This window comes from Strongylocentrotus purpuratus, unplaced genomic scaffold, assembly GCF_000002235.5.
Source record: "Strongylocentrotus purpuratus isolate Spur 01 unplaced genomic scaffold, Spur_5.0 spur5_scaffold_9, whole genome shotgun sequence".
Classification (NCBI taxonomy): Eukaryota; Metazoa; Echinodermata; class Echinoidea; order Camarodonta; family Strongylocentrotidae; genus Strongylocentrotus; species Strongylocentrotus purpuratus.
The window spans coordinates 18,711,986-18,729,511 of NW_022145615.1; the positions used below are offsets into that span (position 1 = coordinate 18,711,986).

General features: G+C 36.6%; 1 protein-coding gene across 2 annotated transcripts in view; it reads left to right on the forward strand.

The window, feature by feature from the left end:
* The window catches only part of LOC756039 (stAR-related lipid transfer protein 5), a 63,504-nt gene that overhangs the window by 24,529 nt on the left and 21,449 nt on the right, over positions 1–17,526 (forward strand). For both annotated transcript variants that reach the window (XM_001193210.4, XM_030976882.1), the window contains exons 3-4: positions 4,794–4,843; positions 6,807–6,939. In XM_001193210.4, the coding sequence (XP_001193210.3) occupies positions 4,794–4,843; positions 6,807–6,939 (183 nt within the window). The remainder of the gene's footprint in view (positions 1–4,793; positions 4,844–6,806; positions 6,940–17,526) is intronic.

Below are 17,526 nucleotides of genomic sequence, written 5' to 3' on the forward strand. Positions count from 1 at the left end.
CGGGGGGGGGGGGGGGGGGTAAGGAGTATTCATATTTTTAGGTTAACCCCCTAAACGCCCCACCCCCTGCGTACGCGTCTGATCCTACCTAAGAGGTCACGCCCTTTCGGCTCTCTATAGATGAATTACAGATTGTAGAAAAAAAAAATCGCAATTAAGAAATTCTCTAACTTATCATGAATGAATCTCTATGTGTTATTACTTTTGTTCAAGTAGGCTCTAAACAGATAACATGAGCTTCATATTGTGTTAAAAAGAGCTTGTCTTTAAGAGCCACAATAAAACAGATCACTGAACATACAGAAAATGTAATGTAAATAACCTTTTTTTTTTAAATGTATTAACAAAATGAAAGGTATAAAAATCTGTATACTTACGGAGGAAAAGTAGATAAATAAAAATGTAAACATGCACGGCTAATTTAAAGCTATAGGATGAGTATTTCCCAGATATGAAGCGAATAACTTGCGTAATTTTCAACTTTTCAGAAAAAAAATCACGGTCTTAAATCCTTTAACTCATTTTCAGGTTTCTCCCCCTTTAATGCAAGATTCATCACTTTTACATGTGAATTTCACGAAAAATCCCTGAGGTGCAATAACAAATTGCTCAATATCATCGGGTTTTCCCCATGTTTTAAAGAAATAAATAATTGATATCAAAATACCATGGGACATGAGACAAATATGTATTATTTTCAGTCCTGAAAATTTGTCGTTTGAAAATTTGTTTTTAAGAACTCTTTGCTCGTTCTGATGAGAAACCGTCTGATTCATTTTCTTTGAATATAAAGAATTAACTTTAATGAACATTGAAACAAAACATTAAAAAACTTCCCTATAATATGGCAAGTAACTAAGTGTGTTCCTAATATTCCACATTCATATATAAGGATTCCAGGTCGAAATTATTCGATAAAAAATGCTGAATATACATCTTCGCAAGTTAAACAAGGGCTTTATAAGCATGAAGTAGACAAATTGAAAGCTAAAATATTTCTTTGAAAGCGACATAAAACTGATAATTGAGCCATTTCTTTCCAATCGCCGAAGAGCACTGTGCTATACAAGAAAAAAATGTGGTGGAGAATGTAAATAATGCCTCAGGAATATTTGTTTTAATCTTATCTTCTGAGTGGATCAAATTTTATATCTCGATTGTGAGGAAGTATCCAACGAAAACAAATTGCCATGGGGAATTGTGTTTTTGGCGTCTTCAAACATGCCTGTTGTGATGGGAATAATAAATGTAAAGAGGTACAGCAACCATACAATAATGCAATATGTGGTTACTACGAATATCTTATATTCGTTTGCATCAGTGGAAACATAATTGGTCTGCATCAGTGAGATTATGTTCTCCATGAGTCTTCGTGTTAAATGGTCGATGAAAATACAATAAAGAAAGGAAAACGATCGGACTTTATATCTATTCCAGACGGAACAGATATTCAATTATTTCCTCGAAGGTCCACATTCAAATACTTTGTATACGCTATTATCTTAGTTTTCCTATCGATGTGGCCTGTCTATGTCCATCCACAAGCAGCAGACAATAACAGGCACGATGAAGGAACGAAACCTTTATAAGATTGATAACATGGTGATACTTTGCGATTGATCAATCCAGGGAAAGATACAATGATTATGGCTTGCTGGACGAAATAAAGAAAGAGAAAATAGGAGCGTTCACACTTACAGAAAAACAAATTAGATCTAAAAAAATTTACCCGGTAAGGTAACAAAATGATTACAAAAGTGAGCGAATGTATTTTATAAATCAGTTTAAAAAAGTAAGGATATATGAGATGAAGAGCCGTTACTGTAACAGGCAAGACATTCCTTGTATACTACATCTGTACAGCATGTCATCTGTTCAGAGGCAGAAGGAACTGTGTGTTAAGTATATGAGTTAACGACCCTCTGACTCCAAACAGAAGAGATTTCCAGCTTAGGTTCGTCCCTTTCTTCGACAAATCCAAGCGTAATATCAAGCGCTCTATAATTATTGTTTTTATTATTATTGTTATTATCATTAATAATCAAGAAATTCTTTGAGTCGACAGCATTAGTAACAATTTGCAGAATAGTAAAAAGCTTGAAGAACTTTCAATGGGCAGTGTCCTTGTTTACTGAATGTAAAAGGTTCCAACTAAGAAATTGATACAATCTTTTATTCAAACATCTTTATATCATAGAAAAAGTAAACGTAAAGAAGCGAGATTCTGTGCTCTGGGGAAACGGTTGCATGAATTGTGATCCTGAAAGTCAAATAAAATATAAACTTCCATTTTATCTACGATGGAATGATTACGAAGAAATAGAAATTAGTTTACCTGAGAGGCATGTCGTTAAAGTGACTCTCAAAATGTCAAACGCTATTGCAATCCCATCATTAAATCGGCAAAGCATCTTTATGCTTATAATGCTAATCCCCTGCCATCGAAGCCACATGATTGTATATAGACAGTGATTTCCCTCAAATGAATTATCAGATGGCATGCAATTTTCCTATATAAGTATTATCTACATCGCCGTAAGGAATATCGTATATCACGATACTCTCAAATGGCAATACACATAATCTCTTCAATTACCATATGGCTCTATGTTCTCCCAAGGGAGGATTTATTCTGATCAGGTTTATATACGATTTCTAAACTTAAGCGGTGGTAAAATATGATGATCGATTAAACGGAATGAAAATCATCTGGTAATATACGTTAATAGCTTGTCGATGTGGGTATTATAAATTGAGTGCTGTGTGTGTGTGACATATCTCAGGCATTGATTTGCAATTTGATGAGAAATTTCGAGCAGGAGTTATGCGAAAATTGGGAGAGATAATATTGTCAAAGAGCTAATCGGTGCAGGAGACAGAGATAGAGAAGATTAGAAAAACGAAGGAGAGAGAGAGAAAAAATAAAGAAAGAGAGAGAGAAAAAAATTAGAGAAAGAGAGCGAGAGAGAGAGAGAGAGAAGGTGTGTGTGCGTGTGTGTGTGTGTGTGTGTGCGTGTGTGTGTGTGTGTGTGAGAGAGAGATAAAGATAAATAAAGAGAGAGTGTGTGTATGTTATGTTTTTTTTAAGTAAGAGAGAGAGAGAGAGAGAGAGAGAATAGAGTGCGAATAAGGGGGGGGGGGCTTGGATGTTGGTGTTTGAAAAACAGACAACAGATTATGGATGATTAAAATGTACTGAGAAGAGACCAGAGGAGAAACATAGCAAATACCAAAGAGGACAATGCGTACATGGTACATCGTCCAGCCGTGTATGGCGCCAACTAACTGCTCAGACAGTTGGAGAAGGAGAGAGAGAGAGAGAGAGAAGTGGGCGGAAAAGTACGAGGGGAAAGATAGATAGAAAGAGAGAGAGAAAGAGAGAGAGAGAGAGAGAGTGTGTGTGAGAGAGAGAGAGAGAGAGAGAAAGAGAGAGAGAGAGAGAGAGATGGACAGAATATTAAAAAATAACAGAAATAGACAGAGAACAGAAATATCGATGTGCCACGTACACCTCCGTCCAGCCGGGCAGGGCGCCAGCTGACCGCGAATCCCACGCTTGCCTACGATGGTTAGACGCAAGCATGAACTTGGAGTAGATCCTGACAGGGTTTTAATATTGGACCACACGAAATACAATATGTAGCGTGCGACGCTTTCTACAAACACTGATTATTTATTATTCTCTCTTCTTCTTTTAGTGTGGCTTTATGCTTTGACTCCTCTCTTTCCTTATTTCCTCTTTCGTCGTACCCTGGATAGATTCTGGCGCCCCCTCCCTTTGTGTGTTCTTGTTTTGCTCGTTTTATTTCCATTCTCGTCATTCTTGTTTTGCAAAGTCGCTTCGGCTGATGTATTCAAGCTATGGTCACGGTGTGCTTTGGCGTGCTGAGATTCTGGAATATTCATGCCCGGCCGTCGACTATAAACTACCACGTTCCACATCACCCGGACATGCTATTAGACAACTGTAAAGAAGAGCTTAAAAATAAAGACCGGATTATTGAAATGTAAAGCAGGAGATAGAGCTAAGTAAAACAAAACGGAACTTTAGGAGGAGAACGGAGGACAAAATCAAAAGTAAAGACAAAAAAAAAAAAAAAAAAAAAATGAGCTATCGTGCCATCCTAAGAAAAGGTTGCCTATTCCTCAGAACTTGCAAATGTCAATGAAACACATCTAGATTATAGCAATAAAGATTATGAAGAAAATATTAATAATGATTATACTACTTCTACTTCTACTGATAATAATAACAATATTAATATGATGATTACAATAACAGTATTAATAAATTATAATAAGATATAATGATGAATATGATAACGATAATAATGACGATAATAATAATGAATTATAATGAGTAATAATGATAATGATAATAGCCATAATATTATTATTTCTATCAATAATGATAATAAATTTAATAGCAACGATATATACGAGATAAATATCATCCAAATGCTTTCCAAGTTCCCCTATAATTCTTGACCTCTAGAAAGAACAGAGCTATTAGATTAATGGCTCTGAATAGAACGATCAATCTGTTAAGCTTTCTAATTAAATATCTTTATATTTTATGTTCATTTGTATGTATAAATATATTCTTATACGAAAATTAAAACTTAACCAATAATAATAATAATAATGATAATAAAAACACAATAGTAATAATAATCATAAAAATAAAACAACTAATAATAATAATAATACAAATGAAACAAATGATAATACTTATAATAACAATGGTATATAGGAGACAAATATTATCCTAATGCTTTTCATTTCTCTTTCAGAAACACGTCACAGTTTCTTCAAAAAAGTCACAAGTATTCCACGGTTATATGTAAGTATATCTGGCTAAGTATGTTGAGTACGTTTGAAAAAAAATTATAATTAATTTTATGGCATCTAACGTGAGCTGATACAGTTTTAATCTTTTCTTATTTCTCCAACTTCTGTTTTTTCAGGGCTACAAATCTATTTGGACATCTATGTGTGTGTGTATGTTTTGTGTGTGGGTGAGGCAAGGGGTTAATCGTGTCCCGTACAATTAAATCGATTTTTAAAGATCTTTTCTGTTCTTTTGAAAAGAATCACATCAACATCAATATACGCATGCCGTGAGCTAAACGTATAAACCATGTTATCTTTATGTGACCTTTCTAATGGGGGAGGGAGCAAATTGTATTTTAAAGGAAAATCCAACCTCAGTAGACAAATACTCTAAAAATCAGAGTTACATAAAATCTGTTTTTAGGACATAGCTTTTTACTATTGACCGCTGTTTGTCTGTTCACCTCTTGTATGACAAGTTTACTTTCCCAATAACGAACGAGTTTGTTCACCTTTAGAGAGTGATGCTTATTGATATCTGTTTTCAATCTCCGGAGCGAAACATGATATTGTATCCCTGAGTCTGTGGGTATCATTAGCTATCTCACATTTCAAACAGTTTCCATCGTTGGCTTCTACTCAACCATCTTTTCGAATGAACTCCTCCAGTTTCACCTTGCTCGCTCGTCTTTCGCTGACTTTTCTTTCGTCGCCATTCTATATCACGTTTGTGTGTTTTGTTTTGTTTTGTTTTACCAGACTGCTTACCAGAAAGCATGTGTGTTATGCTTGACAGTAAGTAACAAGGGGACCGATGGCTTAAAGTCATCTCCGGGGACTTGGTAACGAAGACTGATGCCTTACGAAAGGGCAATAGCGCATTGACTCGGTCTAGAACCCGGGACCTCCCGGTTACGAGACCACTGCTCTACCACTGAGCCATGGCGTCTCGTATATTCTCTCGCAGTCTCTTACTCTTTGTTATTTCAGAGTGTTCATTTTCGATGTTAAGGGTGTTTTTTTAAGCATTGCTTACATGAATATAAAGGTGATACCATGTCAGACATGCATCTTACAGTGTCTTCATAATATATTAGGCATTATGTTACTGGAATATGTGAGTGTTTTTAATATTTAATATGATACTTCTATATGCATGATACGATATAATCGTGGTGAACGAGCTGCATGCTATTTGTTAAAAACTGTTTTCTTATAACGAACTACAAAGGACCCCCCATCTCCCCCCCCCCTCTCTCTCTCTCTCTCTCTCTCTCTCTTTCTATCTACCCTGCATTTCCAGACCCAACACACCCAGCTGCTCTTTTTTTTCCTCTCTTTCTTTTCCGCTCACTCTCAAAACCATTTCTGGTCTCTCTATATCATCTCTAGATCTCCTTACCTCTCACTCTCTCAACTCACTCTGCTATTCTCTCTGTATTACATCTATTTCTGTCATTCTCTTCTCGCTCTCTCGCCACCCTCTTCCAAGGCACTCTGTATCTTGTCCCTCCCCTTGTTCATCTCTCTCGCTCTGGTCTCGCTGTATCTCCTACTCTCCCTCTCTCTATTGTCTCTCTATCTAGTTCTCTTGTTTAGTGTCCTTCTAGTTTGATCTCAACCCTCTCCCCCCCCCCCTTCTCGCATTTTGTCTCTGTCTTTCTGTTGTTTCTAGTCTACCCCTTGTTTTTCATCTTTCTCCCTCACCTGCACTTGCTTTTCGTTCACGCACCTTTCACTTGTCTTTCAACCTCTCACTCTTTCTCCTCTCTACATCTCCCTCTCTCCTCTCTACCTCTCCTTCTCTCCTCTCTACCTCTCCATCTCTCCTCTCAACCTCTCACTCTCTCCTCTCTACCTCTCCATCTCTCCTCTCATTCTCTCACTCTCTCCTCTCTCTCTTTCCCCATCACTCTTTCTCTCTCAGTTTGTCCTCCAATTGACCGGTTTTTCTTTTCTTTTTCTACCTTCAGGCACCGCATCGAATGCGTCCTCGACGTCTCCTTGGAAAAGGCCTTCGAATATTTCTTGCCGAGCCCCGTAGGATTACGATTAGAATGGGACAAGACGCTGCAACTCCATGAATGTATAGCACACCTTGAAGAGGTATCCATTTCTTATCTGTGTACATCCCAACATTTATTTCCCACACACCCCTGTTCACACTAGCAAAATTTAGTTAATATGCAAGACAATCATATAGCTCCCTTTAGTCTCATTTGACAACGCCCCTATCGTCAGAGTCAGCAGCCTAACATGTTAGCCTATGGACGTTTACAAAACAAAATCGTTAAAAATTCATTTTTTTTTTAAACGAAAAGTACATCCACCCCGACGTACGTTATTACTAGCTCTTTCATTGGAACCCTCATGTCTTATTGACTTTTAAAAGTTCACCCACCGTAATTTCATCAAAATAGGTCGCAAGCTCGCCATTGCCTATATAACACATGTACAACAAGTCGAACTTTGGACTCAATTTACCACGCGATTGTAAGGTTATAAGTCAAGCACACGAAGGATAAGAAGAATGAATTATCATAGATCAGTTCTGATTTGTTCATTATGTCCATTTCATCCAACCCCACCGTAATTTTTCCATTTAGTAAAGGCAAGCATTTTGCTGAGGTAAGCAAAAACATGAATATTCATGAACGGTCAGACAATACAGCTTTTCAGTACGTAACGTATAGTGAATGGGAATGGGCGATGGTCCGACCAGGAGGTAGAGGTCAGTGGTTTGTGCTGGCAATGTTCCAGCGAGCGAAGTGTAAGGTAGCCGTGGAAACGATGGTTTGAGCATTTATTCCGAACGATAGTTCGACGAAAAAATATATAGATACAAAACATGATAAGGTCCAAGCTAACCCTGTAACCAACCATCGGATCAGGGGCCGATCGTTGGCCGATGAGGTGAACTCGGATAATAAATTCCGATCGCCGATCAATGAAAATTATCTTTTTTTTTTTTTATGCTGACATTTTTTCAAGTTTGGGGCTATCAAATGCTTAAAAAAAATGCATGGCTGAGATTATTTTGTCATTTGGAGTCATTTGGAAACCATATGTTTCTTGAGTTGTTGATATTTAGTGCCTTTTCATGACTTTGAAATTAATTAGTCTAAGAGAAGAGGCAAAACATGCCTCTGGATTATAATGTAGGCACATGGTTATAATGTAGGCACGCATTTTTATTGTCATTAAAATACAAGAAGGCGGCTCGCATTTTTTCCCTCTTTTCTTAGACTAGTCATGAAAGCATGTTTTCTGAGAAGCCTTAGTTAAAATTCTCTCTCACGTCATGAAATTGGGCTTCAGTTCTTGATGAATAATGATTAATTGGCATCTTGACCCACTATGAATATGACGGACAAAGAAAGCGGACAAAATATACAGTTCCTCAGTTAGACAAAGGAACATCCCTTCACTGCTATTATGTAAAATGGTGAATGTGCATGTGACACCTGTTCTACACATTTTTACATAATAGCAGTGGAGGGATGTTCCTTTGTATATCTGAGGAACTGTATATTTTGTCCGCTTTCTTTGTCAGACATATTCATAGTGACCTTTGCGCATGTCTACGACGTCTTTAACTTTTAAGAGTATAAAACAAATGACCTGAAGATTTAATTTGTGTTAACATAATAATGCATTTAAAAAGCATTCTTTAGCCTGGCATTCTATAGGTTAACAATTAGGGAGTATGAAGAAAATACAGGATAACAAAAACCTGCCCGAATGGAACCGAAATCGAACTTGGATTCCTTGTGCACCGGAGTATATTTAAACTGCAGTATTTAGAAATAATATCTGAACTTCGTACTGTTGACAAAGTATAGCGATATATAGAACCCCTTACATTAAAAGCAAAAGTAGGTTTCATTTTAAAGGCATCGTTTAACAATGATAAATCTGAGATGCATGGCGCTACGAGTTATCAGTGTTTGTGAAATGGTGTAATATTGAAGCCCTACAAAAATTGCGCTTCAAAATGATCATGAAGTGCCTTAAAAAGGTTAAAAAAATTGAGTGACCGGTTTCACCATACCGATTTCTCCTAATAGAGTGTAGTGTTTATTATAACAACCGTTAGTAAAACGAAAAATGAAATTTCCAAACATAAATATCTTGATAATCAGACATGCGATCGGCTTGTAAAAGCCATTGAATTCCTAACTGACCCAAAGGTTTATAATTATGATTGCAGCATGAGCTAAATCCAGGATTATGTTTCAGAATCTGAGGCAATGTTACCGAGTCACTTGAATGCTACACTGGCTATCCAAGGTTATTTTATTACCAATGGATGCAAGCATCGGACTGGGAATGAATCACTGACCACCACACTTCCACAAACGATTATCTTTCAGGAGGTTGTTATTGAGATTTAAACCCTCCACCTTTAGTAATTAAAAGTCAAGCGAGTAGCCACTACACCTTCACATTGAATAACCTTCATTTATCCTGATACACGGTCACAAGAATAATTCACTCAATGCGCGTCACTATATATAGATAAATACGTCACCATATATTAATAAATACTACAAGACAGGTACTCTCTATATCTGAGAGAAAGTTTATGTCTTGTTCATACATTCTGCAAAGACGATCAGCAGGCTTACGCTATAGGCGTTTTAGAAAGGTTTTCCCCATTACCAAATTACATCCTTATATCCTGTCTGTTTTCCAAAACCTTCTTTATTTGTCGATACGGCGACTCGGTGCTATTGCACTTTCTCTCTCTGCACTCTCTTTGATAATACCATATCGTTACTCTGATCATCAAAGGGAGATCTGAGCTTTGAAGTACGCATCAGACACAGTCATGACCAAGGTTTGTGTCTTCCTGGAAGCAATACTGCGCGTGCGGTGCTAATGACCGAAGTTAATTCAACCCCAAGCAGGCGTTCAACCTTTAGCAAAAAGCATCGCGCCAATCCGACGAACGTGTTTTCTTCCAGACAATGGTAGCCTTGAAAAGGGAGGGTATCAGGTTCCTTGAATTATTTATAGCGGACTTATACAGAGGAGGGTGAACATGAAAATGCATCTACCTGGTGGCCCCGACAACTATCCTTCTATCCCACCAGCTCCCCTCGAAAGCTAGAAACAAAATCCGAATGTTATTACTATCGCCGGGGCCAATGGATTCGGAAGCTCTCATGTACTCTAAGATTTAGTTAAAACCTATAATATTCACTCATCGTTTAGACGTTTACAACCTTTTATGAGAATCCTGTAATGTTTTTGTGACATGCCGTAGAGTGCATTTACAACTAAAGAGCGGGCTCGTAAAATGCCGAGAAAATGTGAGCAAAATCGAATAGTTTCTCGCATTTCTCTATATGACACGATCGGTTTGACGGAGGCTGTATTAAGTGTTGTATTGTCTTCATAATATTCAATATCCTTTTTTAAAAATTTAAATTATGACCTGTTTTTCATTGCAGTTTCAAATAGATGTCAAAATAATATTCGATAAACGTGCGAACAAAAAATGTCGTAGGTATAGGACCTAACAATGCCTGTTGCACATGCGCGTTGCCTATACATTGCCTGACGTAGGAGTGCGTCACCGACTGGTGCAGCTTTGATTATGTTGATGCGTCAGGCAGGAGGGAAATGATGCAAATGTGAATGTAAAATAATAAAATTAACATTTTTTTAAAACCTTGCGTAAGCGCTGATATTGACATCAAACGCTTGATTAGTGCAGTCAAAATGAATCACCGTATTCATCGAGTATCAAACAGACGAAAAGAAGAACGCAACATAGAGTTGGTCAACACTTCTTGAGGTTTCGATGTGATACAACGAAGGGTAGAATTTATTTTTCACAATTGCATGTTAATCAGTTCTAACTTAACAACAATTGTAAATACATTGGCATTGGGTCGCTATAGTAAAGAGATGTGTTGCAGGCACGTAGCCGGAGTTCGATGTTTTTTTTTTTTTTTGGGGGGGGGGGGGGCACATACATGTAATCGATCGAGGTAAAAAAAAGGGGTCTAAAAAAGTTCAACCGATCTTGGAAATTTTAGGGGGGCACGTGCCCCCCGTGCCCCCCCCCCTTGTGGCTACGTGCCTGATGTGTGGTGGTCTTTCGGGATCTTAAAATTGGTACGGTACTTCGGTTCGGAGGATACATGTTTGACATTACATGTATCACCTTTCCGCCACCATGTTGGCAAATCAGAAGGCTACAAGTCTATATTTTGTTCGAAATGGGATTACTGTTACGGGTTCAGTCTCATTTTTTCATTTCATTTCCAACAAAACAATCAAGATAAAAAATTATGGCATGAAATAAATCACTAATTATATCAATGTACATTATTATATTGCATTCTGCAAATCATCAATTAAATTACAAAAGAGAATGTATATATTTGCCGCCAGTTATCCTTCTTTTATTGTAAGTAAAATATGTTGAAATGTAGGGATCCACTTAGAAACAGGGCTTGTAGAATGCAGATAAAACGATAAAATATTGGATGATCTACAGAAATCATTTAAGTACAAAACAAATGATTGGGTACCTAGCAGGCTTCCTTGTGGCACACCCCACTTAGTATTACACAAATATGATGAACAAACATTTAAAAAGACACATTGCTTTCTATTAGAAAGGTAAATAATAAGAACCACTCCAAGACTTTCCAATGTACACCATTATGGGAAAGTTTACAAAGTAATATATCATAATTGATAGTGTCGATGGCCTTGAAGAAGTCCAGTAATATACCAACCATATAAAAGAATAGGTCAATAGTGTGAGCCACTTAGTCAACAAAAGATAGCAAATCGTTAATAGTATTATGTGTCTCTCTGAAACCAAACTGGAAGTTTGAGAAAACAGTGTTATTTTAGAGCAAGTGTTCGAATATTTTCTCTAATATCTTGGAAAAAGAAGACGATAAGGAAATCGGTTGATAATTGCTAACATTCGATTAATTCCACTTTTGTTAACAAAGGAATAACTTTGGGCGATTTTCATCGAGTTGGGGATTTGACCATGTAGTCAGGACAGATTTAAATATGTAAACTATGGGATCTAATTTAAACGGAATAATGGCTTTTAGGAAAACATTATTAATTCCATCGTAGCCTGAACTTTTCTTATCAGTTAGATATGAAATTATATAAAACGAAGTTATATATTATATAACTTCGTGTTCATATGTAGGAGTAAAATATAATGGGCTTGGGTTAGCTTGGCCAAGAAATTCTGAAAAATGCTTTTTAGAAAGAGGTATGTTACTATTCAAGTTAGGCCATATTTAAACGTAGGTATTGACAATATTAGCAATGTTGACAGGCTGCTGAACAATTTTGGCGTAACATTTATTTTCAGTTATAGCAGGTTTATTATTTACTAAGTGTATTGCCCTTTTTATGACCTTTTAAGTATTCTGCACACCGTGCTTATGTACATGTTATTCAAGTTCATTTACAAAATATCTTTTATATTCAAAACGAATAATCTTAGACAGAGTATCTTTGTAAGATGTGTATTTTATTTTAGATTTGTCGAAAACTACTAATTCATATTTATAATATTCAATCATGTTTCCGATTAATCGACCGGAGTATAGACCTACAAATCGACTGCTCACTCACGCTTTCAATCTTGTTTACCCATATGTCTCTCGACCACTCTCCCCATCTCTCATCAACCCTCTTTATTATCTCTCTCTCTCTCTCTTTCTACTTGTTTCCCCCTTTCCCGCTTTATTCATCTCTCCTACCCCATTCTCTCTCTTCTGTCTATCTGTATCGCCTTTTCTGCCTTGATGTCACTATGAACATGACAGACAATGAAAGCGGACAAAATATACAGTTCCTCAGGTAGACAAAGGGACATCCCTTCACTGCTATTATGTAAAAATGTGTAGAGCAGGTGTCACATGCATATTCACCTGTTCTACACATTTGTACATAATAGCAGTGAAGGGATGTTCCTTTGTCTACCTGAGGAACTGTATATTTTGTCCGCTTTCATGGTCAGTCATGTTCATAGTATGTGTCCTTGCTTCTGCTTTCTTTCTCTCTTTTCCCAGTTCTCATTGCACCCATCTTCCTCCCCTTCTCCCTCCATCTCCACCTTATATTATATCTTTTTTAAGCATTTACGTCCCATCATGTAGTATCATTTGGCGACGTGGCTCACCACAGCCAGAGGAAAATACGCGTGATGTATACATCAATTCCTAATACCACAACATCGAAAAGGGCAAATCACCAAAATGTTTTAGGCGTAAACATAATGGTGCCATGTTAGTATCCTATATCGAATATCAGTTCGAAAATATCATTTCTTTTACAAGTATTTTTACAAGTTACAATCAAGACATTGAGATGTATAGGTAAAGTAATCAGCCTGCTCGACGCACACGCCTGTAACTTCGGTTAACCTTTCAGTTAGCCTTGCTCACAAAGTTAATTGTAAGCGTAAAGTCTGTGCGTTGCCTAACAAATTACATTTCCCTTGTTAATCTTCGATTTCAAGCTTTTTAATATTTCAATTATAGCTTATTTTCACGACTCTCTTTATTTCAATGAAGTATAGATCAATATTATTTTTGTTTGGACGTTTAAAAGTAAAAGGCGATGATGTATTACAAAAGAAGACAATTCTATTTTTCATGAGATTATGCCTACGTGAAAACGTGAATGTTTCATTATTGCAAAAAGGAAAATATCCAAAATATATATCTTAAAAATAAAAAAATGCACATTTATCATTTTCCGAGATATGAATTTGTTTTTCTCCCATAAAACGGCTGGTGAAAGTAAACAAAAAGTATGGTGCTTCGAAGATGGAAAAAAGTAATCTGATAAAGTAATTGGTATATAACTTCCTGTATCATTAAATCGTAATTGAATATGATTGTTAACTACGTATCTTCGAGACGCTGTAAAGTAGTCAGAATATACACGTGGATCGCTCTTCAGGATTATCCATTAAAAGCTACAGTAGCATCATATTTAGTAAAGCCTAATCGCAGATTAATCAGGAACTGAACAAGATATCTATGCTCCGAGCAAGAAAAGCAATTTACGAACTGTCTTGTTTGCACAAGACGTTGTGTTTAGAATCCAGGGTTTTCCCCCTCAGAAGTGAATTCCTTTTTGTTACTAATCGCCGCGGATCGTTGAAGGCCATAAAGTATCAGTTTCCTGCTCCAAAACCTGAGAGCAAGAAATTACGACAAAATCACACTAAAATAGAACATCACGGCAGAAACTATTGCAGATTGACAAATAAACTAACACCCCATTTACTTTACCCTCTACCCAAAAGCATTATTAGTTCAACAATCTTCAATCATGGGTTTGTAAGGGTTTGGTTTATTTGAGTTTGTTCAAATCGAATTCTAGTCCGGTTTGAAGATGCCCTAACCATGTTGATGAATAAGATGTGTGTCACAGTTGGCAGATATCCTTTCCACCCTACCGCCTTTCATCATCCCCTGCGATGGACTAAAAAGAAACAAAATGAGGTAAGAAAAATACTAAACAGTATTTCTTCTTGTATACAAAGAAATGCGTAATGCTGATCGGAACAACCTAGAAATAGGTAAGGGGCGCAGATAACATAACATATCGAAGAAGAAATTCTGAAAGTGACCCTGATTGCAGATGAAGAGATGAAGGATACACAAACTGTGCTTGGAGTGATTAGCCTTAAACAAAATTACTAAACACTATTTCTTCTTTTATGCAAAGAAATGCGTAATACTAATCGGGACAACCTAGAAATAGGCAGGGGACACAGATAAAATAATATATCGAAGACGAAAATCTGAAAGTGACCCTGAATTCAGATGAAGAGATGAAGGATACACACACTGTGCTTGGAGTGATTAGCCTATTAAAAGTATGCATGGTATCAAATTGAACTGTAAAGAAAACATAACAAGATCAGGGTGACGTCACAACTGCAGTAGTTCTCGGCCAGAATATACAGTTTCTTGACATAGAGGGCTACATCAACGTAACCCCATAGAAATCCCATATAAGAACCCTAGAGGTAATACTCTCTGAGATTGCTGTGCGGAATTGAACAGTCCGAGCGCCATCTTTATCCATCCGGGCGAAAGTACCTTTCAATTCAATTTATTTATGTTTCCAACAAAACATTACAAATCAATTATAAACATTTACAACAAATGTAGAAATACATATTGGAAACAGAGGAGTCCACTAAAAAGCAATGCTTGTACAAGTGTGAACACCTGACAAAAATAGAAGCACACGGTCATAATACAAAGAGTAGACATTGCCAAGAAAGAAGCGAGAGATCGGGGGTGCAGAGAATAAAACAAAACGATGAGTAGGGTTGAGAAGAAGATGAGGAAAGAGAAGTGCGCATTAGAAAGGAGATAAACATGAGGAGGCACATTATCTAATATATCTAATTACAGTTTCAGTCAGCGAGGAGAGATTGAACTTGTATTCAACAAAAACAACAACAAAAACAAAAACAACAACAATAACATATACTTCAATCAGGTTTATTTGATTTTAATAAAAACAATTTCAATTTTTTTTTCCTTAAAAGTATTAATTGTATTAATTGACCATTTTTTTAATTTCATTACTTTAAGAATTCCAAACCTTTGAACCTTTAATATAATTATGTATATGAATGTTTTTTTGAGCTAAGAGGGTCCGCTAGAGAGATACATGAAAATCGTCCGAATGTCTTGTTGGGTAATTATGAACTGAGCTATTTAAAAAATGCTTTTCTTGAAAAGCAGATGGTAACATGTTATTTCCTGCCCGGATTACCTATAATCGTTCATCTTTGAAGTAAAAGTGCGCTTTGGGGTACTTACAAAAAGGGTATAAGATCCCCTCCCACACTTTCTTTCAATTCAACACACCGGATTGAGATGGCGCGCGGCCTGTTCGATTCGGCACAGCCATAGGGCACAGCAGCAATGCACGCGCCGCGCGGTATGCGTCATAAGTGCTCGAGCCTTATTCTACGACAGAGCCTTAGAGCTATTTATTTACCTTTTCTCGCCGTACGTACAGTGTACTGACCTACCCCTTCACATCCATTAGTGTCATTGTTAAAAATTCTGTCTCCAGGTTTGGGAGGGGTCAAACTTCGACAATAACTTTATATCTTCATAAGACGGTTATATCAATGACCTTCTCTGGCGCCATGCCGTATAAGGAATATTGCTTATGACATATTGGAACGAGCCCAATTCAACGCAATACAATATGGTTTGCGTTTCCATGTATACTACAATGCCCTTTAGATAATATCGCAGGTCTTAATAGTACTAAACAGCCAATCTTCAATTAATGAAAAGGCATTTCCAGATTAAATGGCTTAACAAATTTGTAACCTTTAAATGATGTAGTAGATAAGTTGTGTGAATCAGGAGCAACCAGAGAAAGTAATTTAAAGCTTCATTAAAAGTTATATTTGCAGTTTTGGGAATTTGAATTTTTAAATTTTTTATTAAAGGCAGATTTATATTTGCATTTATTTAAAAAAAAATCAAAATGAAATATACAAAAAAAAAAATCATTCAATGAAATTAAAATATGTGGCCTATTATGGTTCTTTTAATTTGATAATTGATGAATAAAATCCAGCCACGGAGAGCTAAGCTGTAGCAATTGTCGTTGCCCAGGACTCTGCTCAATTAGTTTTGAATGAAATCGCTGGTCAACTCGTGACTTGGTTGAAAAATCCCCATCCAAATTAATACACACATGCACATGATTAAAGCAACTCGGGAACGTCATTCAAAGCAAACCTTTGCATAGGCGATTTTGGCATGTTTTAGTCTTCTTCTTTTTAATGGCCAGTGTTCAGTTATCCGTGATCGCATTTTTGATGATTCACCTACACTCCATAAACTGAAATGTTAAATCACCATTTAAAAGGGCCGAGGAGTGACCTCTCTTTCAAAATATCAGATTGATATTTTTAACCTGCTAGATTATATCTTTATAATGTTGGATCCAGCATGTTCAAAGTGTTAATCTACCCTTTTGAAAAAAGTGGTCACTTACTTCTCGGCCCTTTTAAAGGGATTGGGTAACTTTTTCTCAGATTCTGAAACAAAATCCTGGATTTAGCTCATGCTGGAATGATAATTATAAACCTTTAGATCAGTCAGGAACCCCATGACTTTTACGAGCCGATCGCTTGTCTGATTATCAAGATATTTATGATTGGAAATCGAAATCAAATTCTACGTTTTCCTAATGGTTTTCATAACACTACAGTCTATTGGGAAAATGAGTATGGCAAAACCGGTCACCTCAAAGATTTTTACTTTTTTGAGGCACTTTATGATCATTTTGAAGCGCGATTTTTTAAGGGCTTCAATATTACACCATATCACAGACACTGATGACACGTTAGGGTTATGCATCTCAGATTTAACATCATTAAACGATGCCTTTAAGTAATGATTTAACGTTTCATTTTTTATAGTGTATCAAATCAAAGAATACATTATTAAATATCATGCAATTAAAACGTATTCAACAATTTTACTCGGTCTCTAAGATGTTGGGGCAGGAAAGATGGTTTCATTTTAATTGATTCACAGTCAGACTTATCATAAAACAAACTCGTGACCTTCCCTGTGTTTAGCAGAAGAATCATCCGTCTACTTATGCCTGGTAATATTGTCAGTCATCTTTTTCTCC